The sequence below is a fragment of the Salminus brasiliensis genome, chromosome 10 (genome assembly GCF_030463535.1).
Source record: "Salminus brasiliensis chromosome 10, fSalBra1.hap2, whole genome shotgun sequence".
NCBI classification, from domain to species: domain Eukaryota; kingdom Metazoa; phylum Chordata; class Actinopteri; order Characiformes; family Bryconidae; genus Salminus; species Salminus brasiliensis.
The window spans coordinates 40799527-40822638 of NC_132887.1; the positions used below are offsets into that span (position 1 = coordinate 40799527).

The following is a 23112-nucleotide window of genomic DNA, read 5'->3' on the forward strand; positions in this document are numbered from 1 at the left end:
ACAGACTGTAATACACTACAGGAAGCGTAGGGGGCGCTCTGAAGCTGTTTGTAATAAAGCGATCTGTAGGTGTTTCTAATAAAGTGTGTGTGTGTAGTGTGTGTAGTGCAGTGTGTGTGTAGAATCCACAGATTCCTTGCTTGTCAGTCTCAGCTCTGGACCCACAGGACGGGTTTTACTCAGTGGTCGGTCTGATCTAATAAGTGTAAGTGTGTAAACAGAGCTAATTAACTTCCTGTGCGTTTCAGGCTCTTCGGTCCTGCGTGTTTGTTGCTGGGTTGCCATGGCGCCATGCCTCCGTGTTTCAGGGTTTGGTTCTAGCGCTTTGTGCTGGCTGTAGTGATGTTCTAGCACACCAGCAGAGACGAGGTGACTTCAATATGCTGTTCTGGTGTGTGAATATCGCACTGCTCCACCATGACCCTAGTCTCAGCAACCAAAAGATCAGCTTGGGCCTCTTCCAGTTTATCTCTAATATAGAGTCACCAACCGCCCCCACAAACCCACAGTGTCGGTGTGATGGTGATGGTGAGGAACAATTTGGTGAGGTATGGTAAAGTATAGTATGGTAAAGATGGTATGATAAGGTATGGTGAGGTACAGTATGTATGGTGTGGTATGATACGCTATGATGTGGTACGATATGGGGCTGATTCAGTTTGGTATGGTGAGGTATGGTACAGTGTGGCACAGTATGGTTTGGTGCAGTATGGTATGGTATGGTGCGGTATGATATGGTGTGTTACAGTAAGGTGTGGTATGGTGAGGTATGGTACATATGGTGTGGTATAGTATAGGAAGCGATGTTAGAGTTTGGTGCAGTATGGTATAGTGAGGTATGGTAGAGTATGGTGCGGTATGGTATGGTGAGGTATGGTACGTATGGTGTGGTATGGTAAATTGTGGTATAGTAAAGTAAGAGATGGTAGAGTACAGTGCAGTATGGTAGGGTGAGGTTTGGTATGTATGATATGCCATATGGTGCGGTATGGTGTTGTATGGTATGGTGTGGTGTGGTGTGGTATGGTGCGGTATGATATGGTGTTTCAGTAAAGTGTGGTATGGTGCAGTATGGTGTAGTGATGTATGGTACATATGGTGTGGTATAGTATAGTAAGGGATGGTAGAATATAGTGCAGTATGGTATGGTGTGGTATGGTATGGTATGGTATGGTATGGTATGGTGTGGTATGGTGTGGTGTGGTATGGTGTGGTGTGGTATGGTGTGGTATGGTATGGTGTGGTATAATATAGTAAGGGATGGTAGAGTATGGTATGGTATGGTATGGTATGGTGCGGTATGGTACAGTATGATGTGGTGTGATATGGTGTGGTATGGTATGGTATGGTATGGTATGGTATGGTGTGGTGTGGTGTGGTATGGTGTGGTATAGTATAGTAAGGGATGGTAGAATATGATACAGTTTGGTATGGTGTGGTGTGGTATGGTATGGTATGGTATGGTGTGGTGTGGTGTGGTATGGTATGGTGTGGTATGGTATGGTATGGTATGATATGGTATGGTATGGTATGGTATGGTGTGGTATGGTATGGTATGGTATGGTGTGGTATGGTGTGGTATGGTATGGTATGGTATGGTATGGTGTGGTATGGTATGGTATGGTATGGTATGGTGTGGTATGGTATGGTATGATACAGTATGGTGTGATATGGTGTGGTGCAGCATGGTGTGGTAGGATTTGGTGTGGTGTGGTGTAGTGCAGTGAGGTATGGTGCGGTGTGCTGCAGTACAGTGCAGTATATTATAACTGGCACAAAAGTACAGATTCTCTGCTGACGTGTTTACCCGTCTACTCTGATCTCCTTTACCGGCTGATCTACAAAGACGTTATGAAGGTTATAAAGAAGAGTCATCCATCAAACATCAAACATCAAACATCGTAATATTGTAACAGTAAGCCTGCTAGTCTTGGCTTTGAACAGAGTGAGGCTTACTAATTTGCTTGCAAGAATGTGTGTGTGTGTGTGTGTGTGTGTGTGAGAGAGAGAGAGAGAGAGAGACGTCAGATTGTTTTGTCTGTCTCTGTGGGATGCAACCTGTTTCAGAATTCAGAACACACACACACACACACACACACACACACACACACACACACACACACACACACAAGCCTTTTCCCTCTATTGAACAAAACCAAGGTCAGTCCAGCTCACTGACCCAACTGATAAAGCCCAACTAAGCAAGGACACTCACACACACTTCCACACACACACACACACACACACTTCCACACACACACACACACACACACACACACACATACTTGTAACTGAATGCTCTAAATGTGTCAGTAAGAGCGCAGCCGAAAGATCGTCCAGGTTACTGTCTCTTAGCAACAGGCAGACATTCAGCTCCACTCTGCTGGTTGCTAGGGGCGACGTAGGATGCTTGAAGCCATTCTGTATGTAAGCTCAGAGCAGAGACGGACCGCCAGAGACGTGCTCCCACAGCCGCAAACACTCCAGTGGCATGCCGAACAGTTGCCGGACAGACGGGATGGGGAAACGTCCTCTGAGGTGCTTGAAGAAGCCGGTCTGGTCTTGGAGCGCCTGTGCTGGAATCTTCTCTCTGTGAGCGTAAGGGATCATCTCCGGATCTTCCAGGGTGCTGTTGTGTCTTTGCTTCAACTAGGTGGCGAATGGTAGAGACCGAACGGCATAACGGCGAACTCGTGATGACCGCTCCAACTCTTCTTCTCTGAAAGACTGCATCAGGCATCTGTAAGCTGAAATCCAGGACATCCAGGCAGTACTACATCACCCACCTGTATGAAGAGCTCCAGCAGGATATGGACATCCCGATGACATGGCCACCTAAAGATTCCTTTTCTGGGCGGCTGCAGCCCCACCAGTCTGAACCGCAGGAGACCAGAAGAATGGAGGTAACTGTTTTCATCCTGGGTTCTCCTGGGCAATTGTTTTAATGACTCATCCAAAGAGCAAATGACCCATGACTGTTCAGAGAAATCCAAAAAGGCATTGTGACCCAGCAGTTCCTTTCTAGAGAACTACATTACCCACAATGCACACTCCAGCCTCCATGGTGACGGGGATCGTCTTTGCCCCACTGGGACTGGTGCTAGTGTTCACAGCAGCCATCACGCCACAGTGGAGGGAGGGTGAAGCCCGACTAGGTGGGGTCGGAAGGGCTGTGGGTGGGGGCAAAGGGACAGACCTCCTCCTCCTTCGCTCTGATGGATTGTGGGAAAGCTGCCTGCAGGTGGAGCACTCTGAGCTCAGAGAGTGCTGGCCGGTGTCTGGACCGTACCAGGTGAGACGTATTTTCCATCAAATTCTTTCCTAAACAATAATAAACAAACCAAACTGATCCGTGATCAGACGTTTACGTCCCTAATGATCAATTATTACCACCTCCAGCGTGACACCCGCGTCCGAGCCGCCCAGGGGCTGGTCCTTTCCTCCCTCTTCCTGTGTGGGGCCGGGATAGTCTTGGCCAGCATCGGCCTGCGCTGCTGGATGGACACTCCACTCAGAAACGTTGCGGCGACCGGCGGCCTGCTGGTGGCGCTGGCGGGTGTGCTGAGCCTGGCTGCCCTAGGACTTTACACTCATCACCTGCCGGACCTGGGGGTGGAGCTGGCCTCCACCATGTCTGAATTCCGGGCACTGAATGTACACAAGCTGCCCAGCCTGACCCTGCGGCCAGCCGGGTCGCTGTATTTCGGCTGGCTGGGGGCGTGGGTGCAGGTGCTGGGGGGCGTGGCATTGCTGTTTGGGTTCAGGCGACCACGGTGCCCATCCTGCCCCAAACGGGCCCACACAGAGAGGACGGAGGCATACGAGGTGAGCTGCTAAATGGAGCTTCTCTCAGGCTAATGCTGTCCTCCAAACAAAGCTGTATACGATAATTCACCGATGTTTTACCGATGTTTATGACTCAAGGATTCCTCCAGTATTCCTTGTATATCTAGGTAGGGATAAATAGGGATGATGCCAATCCAACGGCCAGTCTTTGGACAGGATGGGGCTGATACCTGCAGAACAGTCTGGATTTGGAACTGATCAGAACCTGAACCTGAGGTCACATGACATAACAGTAGCCAGTCGTAGCCTAACGTTAGGATAACGTTAAGATAACGTTAAGATACAGTTTAGCTCAGCATTAAACTAGAATTCCACACAGTTTCATTTTTGTGATCAGTATCAGTGTTGTGTTCCTGCACAGCTGCCTGAGGAGCAGAGTGTCCTGCTGTACAAATACTTTCGCAACTTATGCGTTTAGACTCTCCGCAAGAATAACAGGTACTATTTGCTTGCCGTGGACGACATCTGACACCATCACACTCCTCATAGACCTCTCATAGGTTGTGACAGTCTGCCCACAGAGGGTTAAAATGTGCTATCATGTATGTAGCCTGTTTTCACAACAACCATGAGGAGGAGCTGAGAGGAACCAAGACTGGAGACCAGATCAAGTAGAGAAGCCCAGACTGAACCGAAGTGCGTGAGCTAGAACCACTGAGAACAACGAGGACCCAAAAGGAGAATCTTCCAAAAAAAAAAAAAACATAAGCAAGGACCACGGAACAGAACCAAGATGAAACATTTAGAAGTCTCAAAGAGGACGAGGAAGAGCCAATCAGAGGAGACCAGACTCAACGGGAGTGCCTGACAGCAGTGCTGCCTCTTGGACTGGGCCGAGTTTACGAAAAAATAACCAGAAGCTAAAAATTTGGATTCTTTTTTGGAATTCAGGCATCTGATGAATGATTGTCTGCTTTTGGAAGAGCCTGTCTCTTAAAAAATCATGTTTTTAATAAAAGAACAATGAATGTTTATGATGTACTTCACCGGTTCTCAGTAACGTAGTAAAGTTTATTTAGAGAAGTTTGGTTAATTTACAGTTAAATTATCACAAGATGGTAGTTCAGAATTTCAGCTTGGACCCATATTGGACATTCTTCATTTTAAAATGTAGATTTTTATGTATTTAATAAAGAAATAGTCATCTAGTTTTATCGTTTTTTATGCATCAAAAATATAGTTTAATTCTTGGTGAAAAAATGTACATGCTCTAATTATAGTTATTATGATATGAATCCCCCTGAATAAACCAGTTTATGCTATAATATGATCAGTTATTACAAACTGACAAAAAAAATGATGAAAAACATGATCATTTATATAAAACAAACTGGATGAATGTATTTGACTGTATACGATATCTGATATCTGACTGAAGTTGAACGCTGATTGTGTTCCTGTAGCTTCGACTGGCTCAGAAGCAGAGCTGGTTTGTTATTGGTTATATTATTAATAATAATGTGACAGCTGTTAGTGTTCAGTATTGCTAATTTGTGCTTATAAGGGGTTTTCTTTTTGAGAGCCATCACAAGCTTTAATTCACAATGTATTAAATAATAACAGTATTATTAAATAAATAAAAAGGGTAAAGAGATCAGAGAGTTATGGTGAGTACACAAATAAACAGTGCCTTGAAGTAAATGTGTAGGTCAGTTCTGTAGGAAGTGAATTTCCTGCTACCTGTGTGATGTCATTCCTTTCATTAATGTCAATTCGAAGCCCTATTTGTGTAAAGCCAGCTGCTGTGTGACGGGGGTGTAAACAGACTTTCGTGCGTATGTGAGAGCAGGGATCTGAAATAGTGTAAATAGACTGTTTATGACGTGTACAGATATTTATGGCTCTTCTGAAGGGACGACTGTTTAGTTATCGAAAAAAAAACAGAACTAACAAATGAGATGATAAATAATATACTATATATATTTTTGTTAATGTGTTGTACCTGTGTTCTGTCATATCAGTGGATTAAAATGAATAGCAATGTGTTTGAAATGAAAGTGGTGTATTTATTTATTTATTACTCTGATTTACACGCCTCGTAGCTTTTCTCTACGCTTCCTCCCACCCAGAGTTTTAGGCCTCGTTCACATGTCCGGATATTTTTGAAAACACATTTTTTTCCATCTCCAGCAGCATTTCTGAAAATATCTCTGTCCTCACCAGAACACAGAAACGGCTAAAGCACAGTCCAGCGGGGGGTGCTAACACCTCACAAAGGTTGATGTCAAATTCCTCAACAAACAGCGTAACGGCCACAACAGATCTAAATATAACACATTTCCTAAAGGACGTTCCCACTATTTTCAAACAACAGGTCTTAATCTCTTCTCTCACATCAACCCGATTTCTGACAGAAAATAAAAGCTTAAAGGTTTAGAAAACGTTTATTACATGGAAGTGCAGCAGCCAGCAGATTGGCTAAAAGGCTACAACCTCATGCTAGGCCGACCAGAGAAGGAACAACGACAACCACAACTGCCATCTGTGTTGGACGTGAACAAAGTAAACACTTCATCAGCATTTGTTTTTCTTTTATTTACAATAAACTGTAACACTTTCATCTGTATGACAAACTACATTTCATCGTCGTCTAGAAATCATGCCTTGGTTCTGTATAATCAGTAGATCTGATTCAAAGTCCACTTGAATGAAAAGCTTTTCCATTTTCCATCACTGCACAAATTTACAACATACAGAACCAACAGAACCAGAAAATATACATATATATATATTACTCCTAATTTTCTGTAAAAGGACTATTAAAAAAATTCTGAATATGTCAAAGGCCATTATGTGCCTTCAGGTGACTTTGTTCTAGTTTATATATGCATCAATCAGCCATAACATTAAAACCACCAGTCTAATATTCCCCTCGTGCCGCCAAAACAGCTCTGACCCGTCAAGCCATGGACTCCACATGACCTCTTCAGCCTTGAGGTGGTACCTCCATGAGAGCCTTGGAGACCCATGAGCCTGTCAAGACCTGATGCCTGATGTTCTGGAGATGTTCTGACCCAGTCATTATCTAGAACATCACAGTTTGGTTCTTGTCAAAATGATTTTTACGCTTGTCCATTTTTCCTGCTTTAGCACCTCCATCACCTTCAAGAACTGACCGTTCACTCACTGACTGATATGTAGATCCACCCCTCGACAGACAGGAGCCATTGGATCCACTTGATAGCAGATAATGTTAGATACTCACATGATGGTGGTTTTAATGTTATGGCTGATTGGTGTGTATATATGTTTATTGCAGACAGTCTTTCATACTTTCAGGAAGACAGAGACACATTCAGCACAGACACAGCCAGCACCAGTAGTCGACCAAATGCGACGCTGATATTGTCCTGATTGTAGCCCCAGCTGTCTTCTCCAGACTCCGCCCACTAATGTGTTCCTCCGTATCGGCAACAGTGAGGTTGGATAAGCTTTACAGAGTACTGGTAGAACCCCCACTAACGTGTCCATGGGGGGCCTGTATGAGCAGCCCAACTCGGAACCACAAGGTATAACCACATATGGACGCCCACCAGGGTCAGTGATGGGATCAGAAGGGGTTAAACATGGCCTAGATGGGATCCATGTGACAGAAGTTGGGCTGTATCGTTGCCCTTCTGGTTCCCAATAACAACACATGTACAAACCCACACAGAGCCCATGCCCACCTGGAACCCACCAAGGCTGGTTGGGAAAGGTCACACTACAAAAATCAGAGCCTGTAGATCTAAAACTTCTCCAAGCAGGTCATCGATCCTAATGCAGCTCCAAAGGCTCTCATACTTCAAAAAAGGTTGAGGCGCCTGGTGGTGGTGTTGATACGAGTCAGCTGTTCATAATGTTCTAAAACGAACTGGGTTAGGGTTAGGGTTGGGCCTGTGTTTAGAACATGTCCATATGACTTTCAGGGTGTTTCCACAGTTGGACTCAAGTGGTCTCCCAACACTGACTCATGGTTTCTATTGAATTTTTTTAACCTGTCTAACCCGTGATTCTTTGTATAGGCCAATTGATTTGGGTCTTGTGAAAAGACAATGACCCCAGTCCACCCTTATGTTTCACTTCATGGTTGAAGAACCTCAAGGCTTACAACACAAACACTTCTAAACTCTTCCAGAGCTTCGTGTTGCCAGATCTTTTAATGTGGATCAACAAATCAGATGTTATTTTAGAACCTTGAACCACACTACCCACGATTCAGTGGAGGGCAGATCCACTTCCACTTACAGTGCGAACACAAACAGCACTGAGGTCAGTTAGTTTTTTTTTTACGGCACTGTTTGGGTTATATGATCCTGAGAAGCTTTGATAACTACAGGCTCTGGTTGAGCTGTGGTGGATGAAGGTACCAAACATGGAGCTAAGTTAGCAAGCTGGATGTGGGCTGGCCTAATGAAGACTTGGATTTCTCTCCAGTGATGGCTAACAATGGTCCATTAATTCATTCATTCATTCATTTTTTTGATGTCATATCATCAGAAACATGGATCTTCAGCATTGGGGTCCAACATCTCAGAATGATGTGAAGGTCCAGCAGAGCCTGACAGCACTGATGCAATGAAGAAGTCCTGTCTTCTGTGTGATCACACGACTCCGTAATAGCTTTAAAGAGTCAACGTTTTCATTATTTCCTAACTCCAGTGTTATTCACCTACCTGTAGAGTTCCAGAATCTTCAGAATCCGGATGGATCCACTCGTAAAAGGTAACTCATTCAAGAGCTGCCGTGACTAGCTAGCCAAGCAATCCAGCTTGGGAATATAACGTATGTTGCTTAGCAACACTGATGTCAATTATTCCTCAAAAGAACAAGGCTGAAAACACCCGGCCCTGAATAGAGGAACTGTGGAGGAACCCCGTCGGCCAGCTGTGCTGGGCTCAGATGTAGAAGTAATTATCGGTGTTGCTCTCTGCTCTTCCGTCGGACGGCTTTCCCGGACGGGACTCCTGGGCAGATTTTCCATTGCTAGGCAGCTCAGCGTCCACCAGCTGTTCTCCATCGCTCAGACTGAGACCGCCGTCCTCGCTAGCCATCTTGGCCGGGGTCTTCTCTGGGGTCGCTTCTGCATGTTTCTTTCTTTTTTCAGCGGCAAGTTTCTCGATCTCTTGCTGCAGGTCCTCGTTCCTCTGCTTCCACTGACGGAACTTCTGCGGCGTCAGCTCCGAATCTTCCAGAAGCTTGTTAATGAGCAGAAGCTCCGCCTCTTTCGCCTGAGAGACACAATCAGAATCAGGGCAGGAAAGGATTCGAATTATAAGACAATGAGAGCATTATAAATACAATATATGGACAAAAGTATTGGGACACCTCCTGGTTATCCTGCTTTTGTTGGAGTAGCTGTCTCTACTGTCCAGGGAAGAAGAAGGCTTTCTACTAGATTCTGGAGGAGCATTGCTGTGAGGATTTGATGGCACTAAGAGTGTTATTGAGGTCAGGATGTTGGATGATGATGATCACCAACTTCCCAACACATCCCAGAAGTACTGGATGGAGCTCCTCCATCATTCCAGAGAACACAGCTCTTCCGCTGCTCCACAGCTCCTCAATGCTGGGGGGCTTTATACCCCTCTAGCCCACGCCTGGCATTAGGCAGCATGGACCCAATAGGTTCATGATGTTGATCTGCTCCAGAGGGTCCTATTCTATTGGCAGTACTTCTCTACAGGGACTAGACAAGCTGTGTGTGTGCACTTGCACATCTGTCTCACCTTGAGTGTGCTCTGCAGGGCGCGGAGTGTGTGAACTTTCTCGTTAATGACTGGGTTTTTGTTGCGGCGGATGAAGGATCTCCTGAGCTGGTCGTGAGTGACTGGCTGATTCTGACCAATCAGAGACACTCCTCCCTCTTTCAGCTTATTAAACAGCTCGCTCATCTCGTCCTCAGCTCCTGATAGAGAAAAAGAGAGAGAGAGAGAGAGAGAGAGAGAGAGAGAGTCCATTAATAATTCAGATTTTATTTCAAATGAATTCCTAATTCATTCCTTTCCCTCTCCTGTTCTGATCTGCAGTCTGAACGAGGCTCTTAAGTGTAGAGTACAGTACAGTGCCTGACAGTACCTGCAGCTTTGGTGCCCCCTGCTGGTGAAGTGGTTACTGCAGCTCCCCCTGCTGGTTTGCACTTCCTTCCCAGTGTGCGAGGAAGTGTATTGGACTGGGCCTTCTACCGTAGAAAGGGAAATATAAAACACACACACACACACACACACACACACACACATACAGATTGAACGGATGTGTTGCATTTACACTAAAGCGTGCCAGAGAAGAGGTCCAGGAGCCACATGTAAGGTTTAAGTGGTGGCCGGGGTTTAAGCCCTGTTAATTATTCTGCAGTTGTGTGTGTGTGTGTGTGTAGTCTACGTTAATGTGTTTCTTTTTTGTAAATATTTGTGTTTCTACTACCGTGAGGGATTATGCACCTAAGTTGAACTCTGATATTGTGTGTATGTGCCTAATGACTGATGTCTGACTGGAACAGGAACAGACTGAACAGCCACCTGTAATGGCTTATTGACATTTACACTGACCAGGGTGCACAAACTTATGCATATGACTGTAAAAATGAAGGTGAAATCCTGAATGATGAACTGAAGAGAAATAGTGTGTGTGTGTATGTGCGTGTATGTGTGTGTCTCCTCACCGTAGATACTTTTTTCTTTAGAGTTCGGGGTGAGTTCGACCCATCCTCCTCTGACTCCGTCTCACTGTAATACTCTGTCAACACACACACACACACATTCACGCACCAATAAACTAACAGCACCAGCGTAAATAAACCAATCAGCAAACAGCACCAGATCCAAGCAACCAATCAATCAATGAATCATTTTGCATGTTCATCCAAAACGACACAAACGACTGAACAGCACCCATCAAAGTTCGGATTTCACCTGCATTCAACACATTAAACACTCTGCTGCGTCTCAGAGCAGCCAGGGCTTTATTACTGGTCAGAATGGGGTCAGAAGTCACATACCGGCCTCGCTGTCCGGAGGGTTCTGCTGGAATTTTTTGTATTTCTGGATGGCCGTGATCAGACAGTTTATCCACCTGTTAGAGACGGAATCGATCAGTCTGCGAATCAGTTCACTTCCTTTTGCTCTGGTTCATTCAATCAAATCTTTTTTTAATTCATCATGAAATTCTGATACAGTATAAAGTGAAAAACAGCAAATATGGACAATTTATATCATTTATCTATTAAATTGTACAATATATATAAATATAGATATATCCACTCAACCCATTCTATCAGCTCCACTGAGCACTGTGTACTTCTATAAATACTACCTACCTGCTCTGTGGTGGTCAGTCCTGTGGGGTCCTGACCACTGAAGAACAAACAGGGTGAAACAACGCGCTCCTCAGTGGAGCTGATATGACGGGTCGGGTTCATTCCAAACCAGAGGTGGTCATAATCTTCTGATAGGATTGTAAAATAAATCTGGCAGTTGTTCTTTATAATGTGTTGGGTATATATTGGGCACTCCTGGTCAATAATAGATACCCGCCAGCAGGGGGCACATTTGACCAACATTCAGATGCACTGCAATGTTTAGTGAATGTCTGCAGAAGCTGCTACTCCACCAATTAGAACAGTGCTATGCTAACTGCAAGCCTCTGCATGTCAGTAATCTCTAATAGACTGGAGTTTGTGTTTTTTGACATTATGTGATTGTTATCTAGAACACGGACTGGAGAACAGTGTGTGTGTTAATGTTAAACTCACTTGCTCATGTCGGTAACGTTGTCGGCGGCAAAGAAGAAGTTCTGAAAACGTGGGTGGAACATTTTAAAGACACTGGAGAGAGAGAGAGAGAGAGAGAGAGAGAGAGAGAGAGAGAGAGAGAGAGATTAACACAGCAATCTAAAAGTGCGCCTTGCTAAATTAAAATCAATAATCATTCAATTTATAATCATTAGAGTAGAAGGACTTACTATTTCCTCTTGTGCTCTCCTGCACTCTCTATGCTGTAGCTGCCGATCTTCACCAAACCCACTGCTTTCTCCTCCTGCACCACACACCACAGTACCACACTTTCACTATAGTACAGTTTCAGCTCTTTAATTGAGTTAGATTGGGGTACAGTACCACACTTTCACTATAGTACAGTTTCAGCTCTTTAATTGAGTTAGATTGGGGTACAGTACCATACTTTCACTATAGTACAGTTTCAGCTCTTTAATTGAGTTAGATTGAGATACAGTACCATACTTTCACTATAGTACAGTTTCAGCTCTTTAATTGAGTTAGATTGAGATACAGTACCATACTTTCACTATAGTACAGTTTCAGCTCTTTAATTGAGTTAGATTGGGGTACAGTACCATACTTTCACTATAGTACAGTTTCAGCTCTTTAATTGAGTTAGATTGGGGTACAGTACCATACTTTCACTATAGTACAGTTTCAGCTCTTTAATTGAGTTAGATTGGGGTACAGTACCATACTTTCACTATAGTACAGTTTCAGCTCTTTAATTGAGTTAGATTGGGGTATAGTACCATACTTTCACTATAGTACAGTTTCAGCTCTTTAATTGAGTTAGATTGGGGTACAGTACCATACTTTCACTATAGTACAGTTTCAGCTCTTTAATTGCGTTAGATTGGGGTACAGTACCATACTTTCACTATAGTACAGTTTCTGCTCTTTAATTGAGTTAGATTGGGATACAGTACCATACTTTCACTATAGTACAGTTTCAGCTCTTTAATTGAGTTAGATTGAGATACAGTACCATACTTTCACTATAGTACAGTTTCAGCTCTTTAATTGAGTTAGATTGAGATACAGTACCATACTTTCACTATAGTACAGTTTCTGCTCTTTAATTGAGTTAGATTGGGGTACAGTACCATACTTTCACTATAGTACAGTTTCTGCTCTTTAATTGAGTTAGATTGGGGTACAGTACCATACTTTCACTATAGTACAGTTTCAGCTCTTTAATTGAGTTAGATTGAGATACAGTATCATACTTTCACTATAGTACAGTTTCAGCTCTTTTAATTGAGTTAGATTGGGGTACAGTACCATACTTTCACTATAGTACAGTTTCTGCTCTTTAATTGAGTTAGATTGGGATACAGTACCATACTTTCACTATAGTACAGTTTCAGCTCTTTAATTGAGTTAGATTGGGGTACAGTACCATACTTTCACTATAGTACAGTTTCAGCTCTTTAATTGAGTTAGATTGAGATACAGTACCATACTTTCACTATAGTACAGTTTCAGCTCTTTAATTGGGTTAGATTGGAATACAGTACCATACTTTCACTATAGTACAGTTTCAGCTCTTTAATTGAGTTAGATTGGGATACAGTACCATACTTTCACTATAGTACAGTTTCAGCTCTTTAATTGAGTTAGATTGAGATACAGTACCATACTTTCACTATAGTACAGTTTCAGCTCTTTAATTGAGTTAGATTGAGATACAGTACCATACTTTCACTATAGTACAGCTTCTGCTCTTTAATTGAGTTAGATTGGGATACAGAGCCTGTTACTGACCTGTTGGCTGGTGTACCAGTAGATCGTCACTCCCTTGAGGACAAACCAGAACCTCTGCCATTTTTGAGTCATGAACACATTTGTGTCTTTCCTTTTCTTCCACAGCCACCCGTCACAGTCCGGCCGCCCCAGCTCCCGACACGATACCCGCCTGCGACTCATCGCCGTCCGCGTGCCTGAGGGGTCCAAAAGTATATTACAATATTTAAAAAATCAGAGTAACACAATTGATCACTGAGCCCAGATTCACATCCACAAGACCTGCTTGCTGATTGCTAGTCATTGTCTAGAACACTGACTGGTGACAGTCTAAGGCCAGTGTTTGTTAGCGATGTTAGCTTAGCTTCTCCTGTTGTGAACCCACCTCTTCAGAGAGTACTTGGACGAATAGTTCTATGGTTGCCTTATTGTATTGTGTTTAGTAATGTCTAAGCTTGGAGGTATCTTTTGTATTAGTCTATTCTAACTAGCTGAGGTTTTCTTGGGTAAATAGCAAAGCACTTTGTAAGTCGCTCTGGATAAGAGCGTCTGCTAAATGCCATAAATGTAAATGTAAATGTAAATGTAACTAAAGAAGCACAGGTCAGATACTGACCATGGTCTCAGTGATCGAGCACAGTATTTTGTACCAAACTAGAGTTTCCTGCTTTAGCTGAGGACGCAAGGCCGTACCTTTGGTGGAGATCTTCTTGTTCTCCTTCTCCTCCTGCAGGGGGCAAACAGGACACAGAAACTCAGCAGAAGCTTTTTAGAATTATCTTAATTTTATATAAAGCATAAGTGTGTGTGTGTGTGTGTGTGTGTGTGTGTTCGTGCTGTAACTCACCACGTTGCCCCTCATCTCGGGGCAGGAGCTGACTCTGGACCGGTTGGAGTCCAGGCTGAGGGAAGACAGACTCCTCTTCACACTAAGCAAACTCCCGTCTAACACTGAACCTGGGGGTCGAGGGGACGAGGGGGGGGGGGTCATATTGCTGCATTATCAGTGCATATTGTTTGGCGCCCTCTGGTGTTTGTGATTAAGGCATAGGTGTAGGTACATATGACATGCCTAAAAATCCACCAATAGGAGAACAGCATGGCTAAAAAAACAACAGCCAGGTGTCAGTGTGACTCACCTGCCCCCTGCTGGTGGGCGTGTGTAGTGTGGGTGCCATCAAAGCTGTGGTCACTAAACAGCTCAGAGTCGTCCTGTACTGTCAGCTGCTGCACATCAGGGGGCGACACTGAGATCCTAAACCACACACACACACACACACACACACACACACACACATATTAACAGTGTTTTATATGTAACCCCATAAACCCTATTCATGCCACAGCAAATTAATAACTAATTAATAATGCATTTAGTCATTAGCACATAATAAACAGTAGTTAATTAATAAGGATAATTAGCCTAAATGTCAAATTTTAATCTTAATATAAATTATATAGATTATTAAAAACATTATTACAAACACAAACGTGGCAAAACACACTTCAACAAGATTTGATATGGTGTAAACACACTCTCACACACACACACACACACTCACACAAGTCATAAGTGCACGACCACATAGTCTCAATTACATAAACGACTCCACCGCTAAACCCTGGCTTACAGTTTCACCACGGAGCGCCAGAGCAGAACAAACCCGGCTTGTAGGCTCAGCCGCCGTGTACAAGAGAGAACCACACAGTAATCCAGAACCACAGTGTTCTGATCATCAGGCTTAGTCCACAGAATTACACCAGCACGCAGCCGACGGGCCAGAACACCAGCACACACACAGCACACACACTTCTAATACCAACAGGACGACAGGACAGCTCCCCCAAAACCCAACAGCACACTCAGAACCGTGGCTAACACAGTGTGTAGTCAGTGTGTACACCACCTGTAACATCAACACACCACCTGTAACATCAGTACACCACCTGTAACATCAATACACCACCTGAAACATTAATACACCACCTATAACATCAATACACCACCTGAAACATCAATACAACATCTAATACAGTCTATACACCACCTATAACACCAATACACCACCTATAACACCAATACACCACCTATAACATCAGTACACCACCTATAATGTCAATACAACATCTAATACAGTCTATACACCACCTGTAACATCAATACACCACCTATAACATCAATACACCACCTATAACATCAATACAACATCTACATCAGTGTGTACGCCACCTGTAACATTAATACACCACCTATAACATCGATACACCACCTGTAACATCAGTACATCACCTGTAACATCAATACACCACCTGTAACATCAGTACACCACCTGTAACATCAATACAACATCTAATACAGTCTGTACACCACCTATAACATCAATACACCACCTGTAACACCAGTACACCACCTGTAACATCAATACAACATCTAATACAGTCTATACACCACCTATAACATCAATACACCGCCTATAACATCAATACACCACCTGTAACATCAATACACCACCTATAACGTCAATACACCACCTATAACATTAATACACCACCTGTAACATCAATACACCGCCTATAACATCAATACACCGCCTATAACATCAATACACCACCTGTAACATCAATACACCACCTATAACGTCAATACACCGCCTATAACATCAATACACCACCTGTAACATCAATACACCACCTATAACGTCAATACACCACCTATAACATTAATACACCACCTGTAATGTCAATACAACATCTACTATGGTATATACACCACCTATAAAGTCTACAATATCTATACACCACCTAGAACACCAAAACTATTTCAGTCTAAATTCAGACTGGATTTCTTCGCTCACCTGACAATTGAAAGCATCCTGGCTACAGCAGGGCAGCAGGTGTGTGTGTGTGAGTGTAGGTGAGCTCACCTGGACACGGTGGAGCGGACGGATGAAGCCACTCTCTCGAAAACAGAGCCCCTGTTCTTCCTGTCCTCCTCCTCTTCCTCTTCCCTCTGAGAGCAATGCAGGAGGGGGGTTTCCGTTAACTCACTAACACAGACTGACAACAACCACAGACAAGGACCACTTCTGCTTCTGATAGCAGCAGTGTGTGTGTGGGGTGGGGGATGTCATAGAGTGTTTGTGTCTATATTTATATATTTATATATATATAGTTTACACCAGTGAGCCAAACCATTCCTAATAAGATGTGTTTTCATTCTAGGTGCTTTCATTCTACATACAAGGTGGTGTCTCTGGCGTTCCAGCAGATCCTGTCCTGTTAGTTGGGAGGTGGAGCTGCACCATTGTTGTAGGCGATGGTGGACAGGGGTTAGCATGGACACTCTGCTGGTTCCGCCCACATGGGATGTCCTCAGACCACAGTTGGTAGGTACTTACCACTGGGACCCCCCACCCCGCAACCCCCACCATGCCTTGGTGTCATTTGGGAGACGCTCCGACCTTGCTACCTTATCATACAGGTGTCAATCATACAGGTGTGCTATTAGCGCGTCAACTTGCATTTATTACAACTTAATTTGGGAAGGAGTGTGTGTGTCATACAGTTCCTCTAAAATGTAAAAGACCCCCTACAGCCACACACACACTCACACACAAACCTCAAAGACTATTTAAATTGCACCCCAATCACAAGACTCAGTCCTGTGTGTGTGTGTGCACATGTGTGTGTGTTAGTGTCACAGCACACAGTGAGATGATTCTCAGGAGGGCTGAAGTCACTGTCGTCATAGCAACCTCTCCCTCTGGACAGAAGCTACAGAACAGGTATACCTCCCTATATCCTCCCTCCTAGATACAAATACAAAAGAAGATCATAGTGTGTGTGTGTGTGTGTGTGGGGGGGGGGGTTATAGAAGCATAGGGAGTGTTTCTGATGTCACAAAGAGGAAGTGTGTACAACAACTGAACAAGTTGCAACTACAAAGAGTGATGTCAGGTCCTCTGTCGCTATGCCAACTGCCACCCGCATAGTGTTAGTGACTTAGAGTCACTAATCGTACCATATACTGCATACCATAATAGGTGCTAACCAATAAGGCTTAAAGGGCCCATAAACTATCACCTGTTCCATCCCAGCGTTCATACACTGTTTATTCCTGTGACGTCACAAGACCTCATTAACATATACCTCCACCTGTCCTGTTTGCTTCTGTTTAGCCCCACCCATTCCACTTCACTTGAGTGTTTTTTTTTATGGAATACGGGCCCTTTAAGATTCAAGGTGCTAGTTTTATCTCAGAATGTTAACATTAAAGGGTCCATATGGAAAATTTGGAACATTTTTTTGAGTTTGTTTGTCAACACCCAATTTGAATTGATGCGTGATGTCACAAAAACCAGTACATTTACATATATTTTTCCTATTGGTCATAATATAAATAAACAAATCTTATTAAAAAATTCCAAATGAATATAATTAAAACCACACAAGCAGTCTAAACGGATATCAAGGTGGCATATGGGCCCTATAAGGTTAATTACGGAATAGTAAATCCAGAGATTCCTGCAGGTATAACAAATGTGGAGCAACTAACAGAGGGTCCGGAGATGTTCAGGGGGACTGAGGTATGGGGTTTGGGATGTGTGTGTTTACCACAAAGTGAGAGAAACTGACACTAATATGGTCAGGGGTCTGTATGTGTGGATCTGTGGACGGAGAGATCAGACAGTGATCGGACTCACCTCTGAGGAGACAGACTCCGCGGGCTTGTCCTTGTGCGACGGAGAGGCAGATTCGGTTTTCTCCCTCTGTATGAGAGACGCTGGCGCTCGTCTCAGCAGTAAGGTCACTCCATTGGGGTTCTCCTGAAGCTTTGCCACCAGGTTCTTCCTGCTCCAGCCCACCTGGAGCACAAGGCAGGTACACTAAGCCACAGTCCGCTGAGCTGCAAAATCAGCCTATTTCAACACTATTTACATATCGCCATACAGCAGTTTAGCCCCGCCCCATTCACACTGAAGTAATGAGGAGCGTTTTAACCCGGATGTGAATTTGACAACCAATCAGAACAGAGCACATCAGTTTTTGAGATACTCCCACAGTATCAGTGAGACTCCACCCTCTCAGCACGGGGCTTAATAATGAGTGTGAGGTGGAGGGGTTTAGTGAGGTGCGGACAGGGTGGAAAGCAACCAATCAGACGTCACAGTGGCACAGTGACGTAACATTTGGAAGATCATCGACCGCCCACTTTCCATAACAGAGGGAAAAATCCTCACTAAGGACGCAGCATAGCTGAAGTTTTAACCTCTAGGGGGCGCACCAGTCAGGCTTACAATAGCAAAAATGGAATTTATCAGCATAAAATGATGTTTATTGGACAAATCACTTGTTTTAACAAAACGCTAGCTTTGTAGATTTGTAGCTTCTTCTACGAGACAAAGAGTAAAAAAAAAAGTAAACATTAGAAATACTAGAAAAATGAAAAATATGTTATCCCCCTGTAAAGTTACCATCTCTCAAGTTATATATATACGTTTATATATGTATTATCTCTCTATATGTATTTAATTCTATTGTGTCCCTGTAAAAAACAGTACAGCTTTACAAACTCTTAATTAATGACAAAGTGCAGAGGTCATCCCTGCCAAATCTCTGGCCACGCCCCCCTCATTATTGACTGGCATCAATAGCAGTTATTATAAAAATAGAGATAGCTTTAATATAACTATCAGGCTAATGACAGTAATCTGCTGTAATTGAGTCTGCTCACCACAATCTGGTCATTGACCTGAATGACCTCGTCGCCCGCCAAGATCTTCTCAGAGAACTCTGCCGGAGACTGCGCTCGAGCCAGGAGAGAGAGACAGAGCCTGCATTGTTCATTCATATCAATCACATGTACACACAGCGCAGACCAACTTTATACATCATTAAAAAAATAATTAGTCAACTAAATATTAATAATTAGCAGCAGATCCTTTGTGAGTTGTGAGGTGGGCGGGGCCTCCATAAGCATCACTGAGCACTTTTGGTAGGTGCTGACCACTGCATACTGGGAACACTTGCTGCCTTATACATCCACCCCTGGACAGGTGATACTGGAACGAGGACCTTGCTTTAACACCTTAACGGTGTTCACACACGGCTCATTTACTGCCCGAGGTGTGTGTGTGTGTGTCAATATGTGTGTGTGTGTTTTAGTGGAAACCCGGGGACTTTCTGAGAAGTGTAAGGTTGTGTGTGTTGGTGTGTGTGATTCCTGGAGGATGGGCAGTTTCAGGCTTCATTTCCCTAACAGCGAAGACACACACACACACACAACCTACCTCTCACTCTCCCTGACCTTTCTCTTTCACACCCCTCTCGTTACTCTCTATCTCTCTCCCTCACTCTCTTTCTCTCCCTCTCTCTCTCTCTCTAGCTCCCTATCCTCACCATCTGCCCCCCCCTCCCCAATCTTCTCCATTTCACCCCCCCTCTACCCCACCCTCTCGTTGCCCCAGTCTGTGCTGTGGTATCAGTATCGGTGTAGCCTCTGTGGTGTATCTGGAGGGGGGGAGGTGGAGGGGGTGTCAGAGGTGTGGTCAGTGTTTCAGCTGCTGGTCAGAGAGCCTCGTTTGGGCTCCTGGCTGAGAGATCAGTGGATAAGGAGGAGAGCTTCTGTACCTCAGCTGCTGTTCCCGAGATGAAGTGATGGCTGGAGGCGGTGGACGTGATCTCAATACCCTAAACACCAAACACACACACACACACACTGTATCACATTGCAGTCTGTACAGACCCAGCCAGGAGTTTCTCCCACTAGATTCCAGGACATTGCTGTGAGGAAGATATGATTGCATTTGTGAGGTCAGTTACTGACGCAGATGATCAGTTCTGCCCCTCTAACTCATCCCAAAGATACTTCAGAGGAGCCCACTGTCCACTACTGGGGAGGGAGGGGGCTTTATACCCCTGTAGCCCACGCTCGGCACTGGGCACGGTGACCTTAGGCTGCTCCAGAGCGCCCCGTTCTATTCGTCGGTGCTTTTCTATGGAGATTATACAGCTGTGTGTGAACACCTGGGTCAGACACTTCAATTCAGCTGAACTCTCTTAATAGAAGGGGCGTCCGGATACTTTCGGACATGCAATGCTGAATTCCTTCTCATGCTGGAACTTTACGTAAGTCAGAAAGAATTTTCCAAATCCGTCTGCAGCAACAAACGGCCTGAAATCTAATCAGCTTGATTCTGCAATAATGTCTGGCAATGGGAGAATAAACAACGAAGAGAGAGAGAGAGAGAGAGAGAGAGAGAGAGAGAGAGAGAGAGCACGAGAGAGAGAGTCTTATTCGTCTGAGTAAATGATCTGTAGGCCTGTTTATCTGCTACTAAGAGTTTACTCGTTAAAAACACACATTATAACAGAGTGGTGGAGTAACTGTCTCTACTGTCCATTTGATTGAATTCAGCAACAAGAGTGTTAGTGAGGTCAGGATGTTGGATGATGATCACCACCCCACCTCATCAACCCCATCTCATCATCTCACCCTCAAAAGTACTGGATGGAGCTCCTCCACCATCATCATTCCAGAGAACACAGTTCATCCACTGCTCCACAGCTCAAGGCTGGGGGCTTTATGCCCCTCTAGCCCACGCCTGGCATTATTAGGCAGCATGGAGCCAATAGGTTCATGATGTTGATCTGCTCCAGAGAGTCCTATTCTATTGGGAGTACTTCTTCTCTACAGGTACTAGACAAGCTGTGTGTGTGCATTTGCACATCAGTATCAGCAATGGGTGCAGCTTTAAGTAGCTGAATGCGTTCATTAGAAGAGGTGTCCACAAACATTTGGACATGTAGGGTTTTAGTACCAGTTGTTCTCCGGGAGAGATAGGGACCAGGTCTACGCTGTGCAGCTGAGCATTGTGGGTAAGCACAGCCTCAGGAACACCGGTGAAAATTTCATCGCAGATCGCCACCAACTGTCGAGACTGGGAGAGAGAGACAGAGAGAGAGAGAGAGAGTGAGCAGTGAGCTCAACATTTTCTGGTACTGAGGGTCTGAGGACCACACTTAGCCAAAAAGTTAACAAGTATCTGAGCGATAGCATGTCGAATCAATACCCCCTCTGGGGGGTGGGGGGGGGGGGGGGGGGTCGCCCAGCATCGCTACCCAGGCGTTAGCCGCAAGCCATGTTGATGAGGTCCTGGGCCTCATCAACTATAAATAGGGGGTCTACATGTTAAGGCTCTGAGGGCTGGAGTCCTGTACCAGGCAGGATAGGAACCTTTTTCACAGTAAAGAGCAGATACTCGGGTCCCAAACTCTCTATTGTTGAAATGCCAGCGACGAGTCTATGCAGCCAATGGCGGTCCGGCAGAACTAGACTTACTTGTTTTTTTTTTCAGTTACATTTAAGTTTTGATTTGAAGATAAATTCATACCCAGGCGTAAGAGTCACTGTTCGCATCCGTCCAATGAACGCGATTTCAGCGTTTAACCATTACACAAGGGTATAAATAACACACTCAGTCAGGCGGGCCCCAGCCTGTCACTGCCGCTGTGATACACATAACTGATTACTGTCCTGCACTCAGGTACTGCATCACAGACAGGAAGGAGGCGTCGTACGCGCACTGCAAACCTCCAGCCGACGAATCTACACTCAACTGACCCAGCCTGCTTTTCTAATGAGCTCTATTAAGCCCACAGTCATCTGGGTTTAAATTTAAGACATATTTATTACATTATTATTTATTACATTATTATTTATTACGTTATATACCTAGACGCAGCCCAGAGGCCGCACACACAGGCTGCACCTGAAGCAACGAGGCAAACAGGTGATTAAGAGGTGGGCAGACGTATGACTGAGCAAACTGAGAGACCAATGCTATCATAACAGCCAAGCTAATATAACAGTACTGATAGACACCGACCAGCCATATCATTAGCACCACCTGACTAATACTGAGAAGGTCCCCCTTGCGCCGCCATAACAGCTCTGACCATTCGAGGCATGGACTCTGCAAGACCAGAAACCACAGGGCACCTTCAGACGTTAGCCGCAGATCCTTAAGGCCTGTACGTCCTGCAAGTTGTGAGCTGGGGTCTCCAGGAGCACCCATAAGACCTAGGCACCCAAGGCCCCTGTTGTTGTTCTTCCTTGGAGCACCTTTGGTAGGTACTGACCACTGCATACCAGGAACACCCCACAACATCAGACCTGCCTGATGTTCTGGAGATGTTCTGACCCAGTCATCTATCTAGAACATCACAGTCTGGTTCTTCTTGTCAGAGTGTCTCAGATTCTTACGCTTGTCCATTTTTTATCTTCAAGATCTTCACTCACTGACTGATATGTAGATCCACCCTTTGAGAGGAGACACTGTAGATGAAGAAAGTCTGAAGTGCTGCTCTCTTCAGCTGGTACTAATGTTATGGCTGATCGGTGTAGAACACGTATGGAGCTTTTAAAGAAAGTAGAAAAAGACTTACGATCGCTATGATGTCCTTCTCCTTCTCGAACACGGTGATGTCCTACAAACACAGCAGAGAGAACAGCAGGCATGAGTGTAATATCACTCACACACACAGACACACACACACATATACACACACACTTCGGCTGGCTGCTGTGTGTTCCTGTTTGGGAAGCTTCAGCTGTGCCTGAAGTCAGCCTGACATTTCCACCACAGAAACACACTCCTCCCTAATCCTTACCGTTGACTCAGCTAACTCAGGCTACTCATTAATACCTCTCTCTCTCTCACACACACACTCTAACACACTCTAACACACACTAACACCCACACACC

At 44.5% G+C, this 23112-nt stretch overlaps 2 protein-coding genes across 2 annotated transcripts in view; one reads left to right on the forward strand and one right to left on the reverse strand.

Moving 5' to 3' along the window:
* Positions 1-2224: 2224 nt before the first annotated feature.
* cldn23l (claudin 23-like) lies at positions 2225-5843 on the forward strand. The gene is made up of 2 exons (XM_072690619.1): positions 2225-3292; positions 3400-5843. Exons 1-2 carry the CDS (start codon positions 3044-3046, stop codon positions 3835-3837), a joined length of 687 nt encoding a protein of 228 aa, XP_072546720.1. The 5' UTR covers positions 2225-3043; the 3' UTR covers positions 3838-5843.
* A 517-nt stretch (positions 5844-6360) lies between these two features.
* The window catches only part of cnksr1 (connector enhancer of kinase suppressor of Ras 1), a 33354-nt gene continuing 16602 nt past the window's right edge, over positions 6361-23112 (reverse strand). The window contains exons 5-21 of the mRNA XM_072688910.1: positions 22793-22834; positions 21166-21285; positions 19976-20035; positions 19080-19148; positions 18049-18210; positions 16270-16355; positions 14485-14600; positions 14193-14302; positions 14039-14072; positions 13367-13542; positions 11785-11858; positions 11576-11647; positions 10823-10896; positions 10487-10560; positions 9904-10006; positions 9555-9733; positions 6361-9056 (exon numbers count right to left, since the gene is read on the reverse strand). Of these exons, the coding sequence (XP_072545011.1) occupies positions 8724-9056; positions 9555-9733; positions 9904-10006; positions 10487-10560; positions 10823-10896; positions 11576-11647; positions 11785-11858; positions 13367-13542; positions 14039-14072; positions 14193-14302; positions 14485-14600; positions 16270-16355; positions 18049-18210; positions 19080-19148; positions 19976-20035; positions 21166-21285; positions 22793-22834 (1884 nt within the window). The 3' untranslated portion in view covers positions 6361-8723. The remainder of the gene's footprint in view (positions 9057-9554; positions 9734-9903; positions 10007-10486; positions 10561-10822; positions 10897-11575; positions 11648-11784; positions 11859-13366; positions 13543-14038; positions 14073-14192; positions 14303-14484; positions 14601-16269; positions 16356-18048; positions 18211-19079; positions 19149-19975; positions 20036-21165; positions 21286-22792; positions 22835-23112) is intronic.

What these genes read in the sequence shown, in the direction of transcription:
- cldn23l (XM_072690619.1), top strand. Translation starts at nt 3,044, where the DNA reads ATGCACACTCCAGCCTCCATGGTGACGGGGATCGTCTTTGCCCCACTG. An exon ending in CGGTGTCTGGACCGTACCAG is followed by an intron (nt 3,293 to 3,399) that starts GTGAGACGTATT and finishes TACCACCTCCAG; the next exon opens with CGTGACACCCGCGTCCGAGC.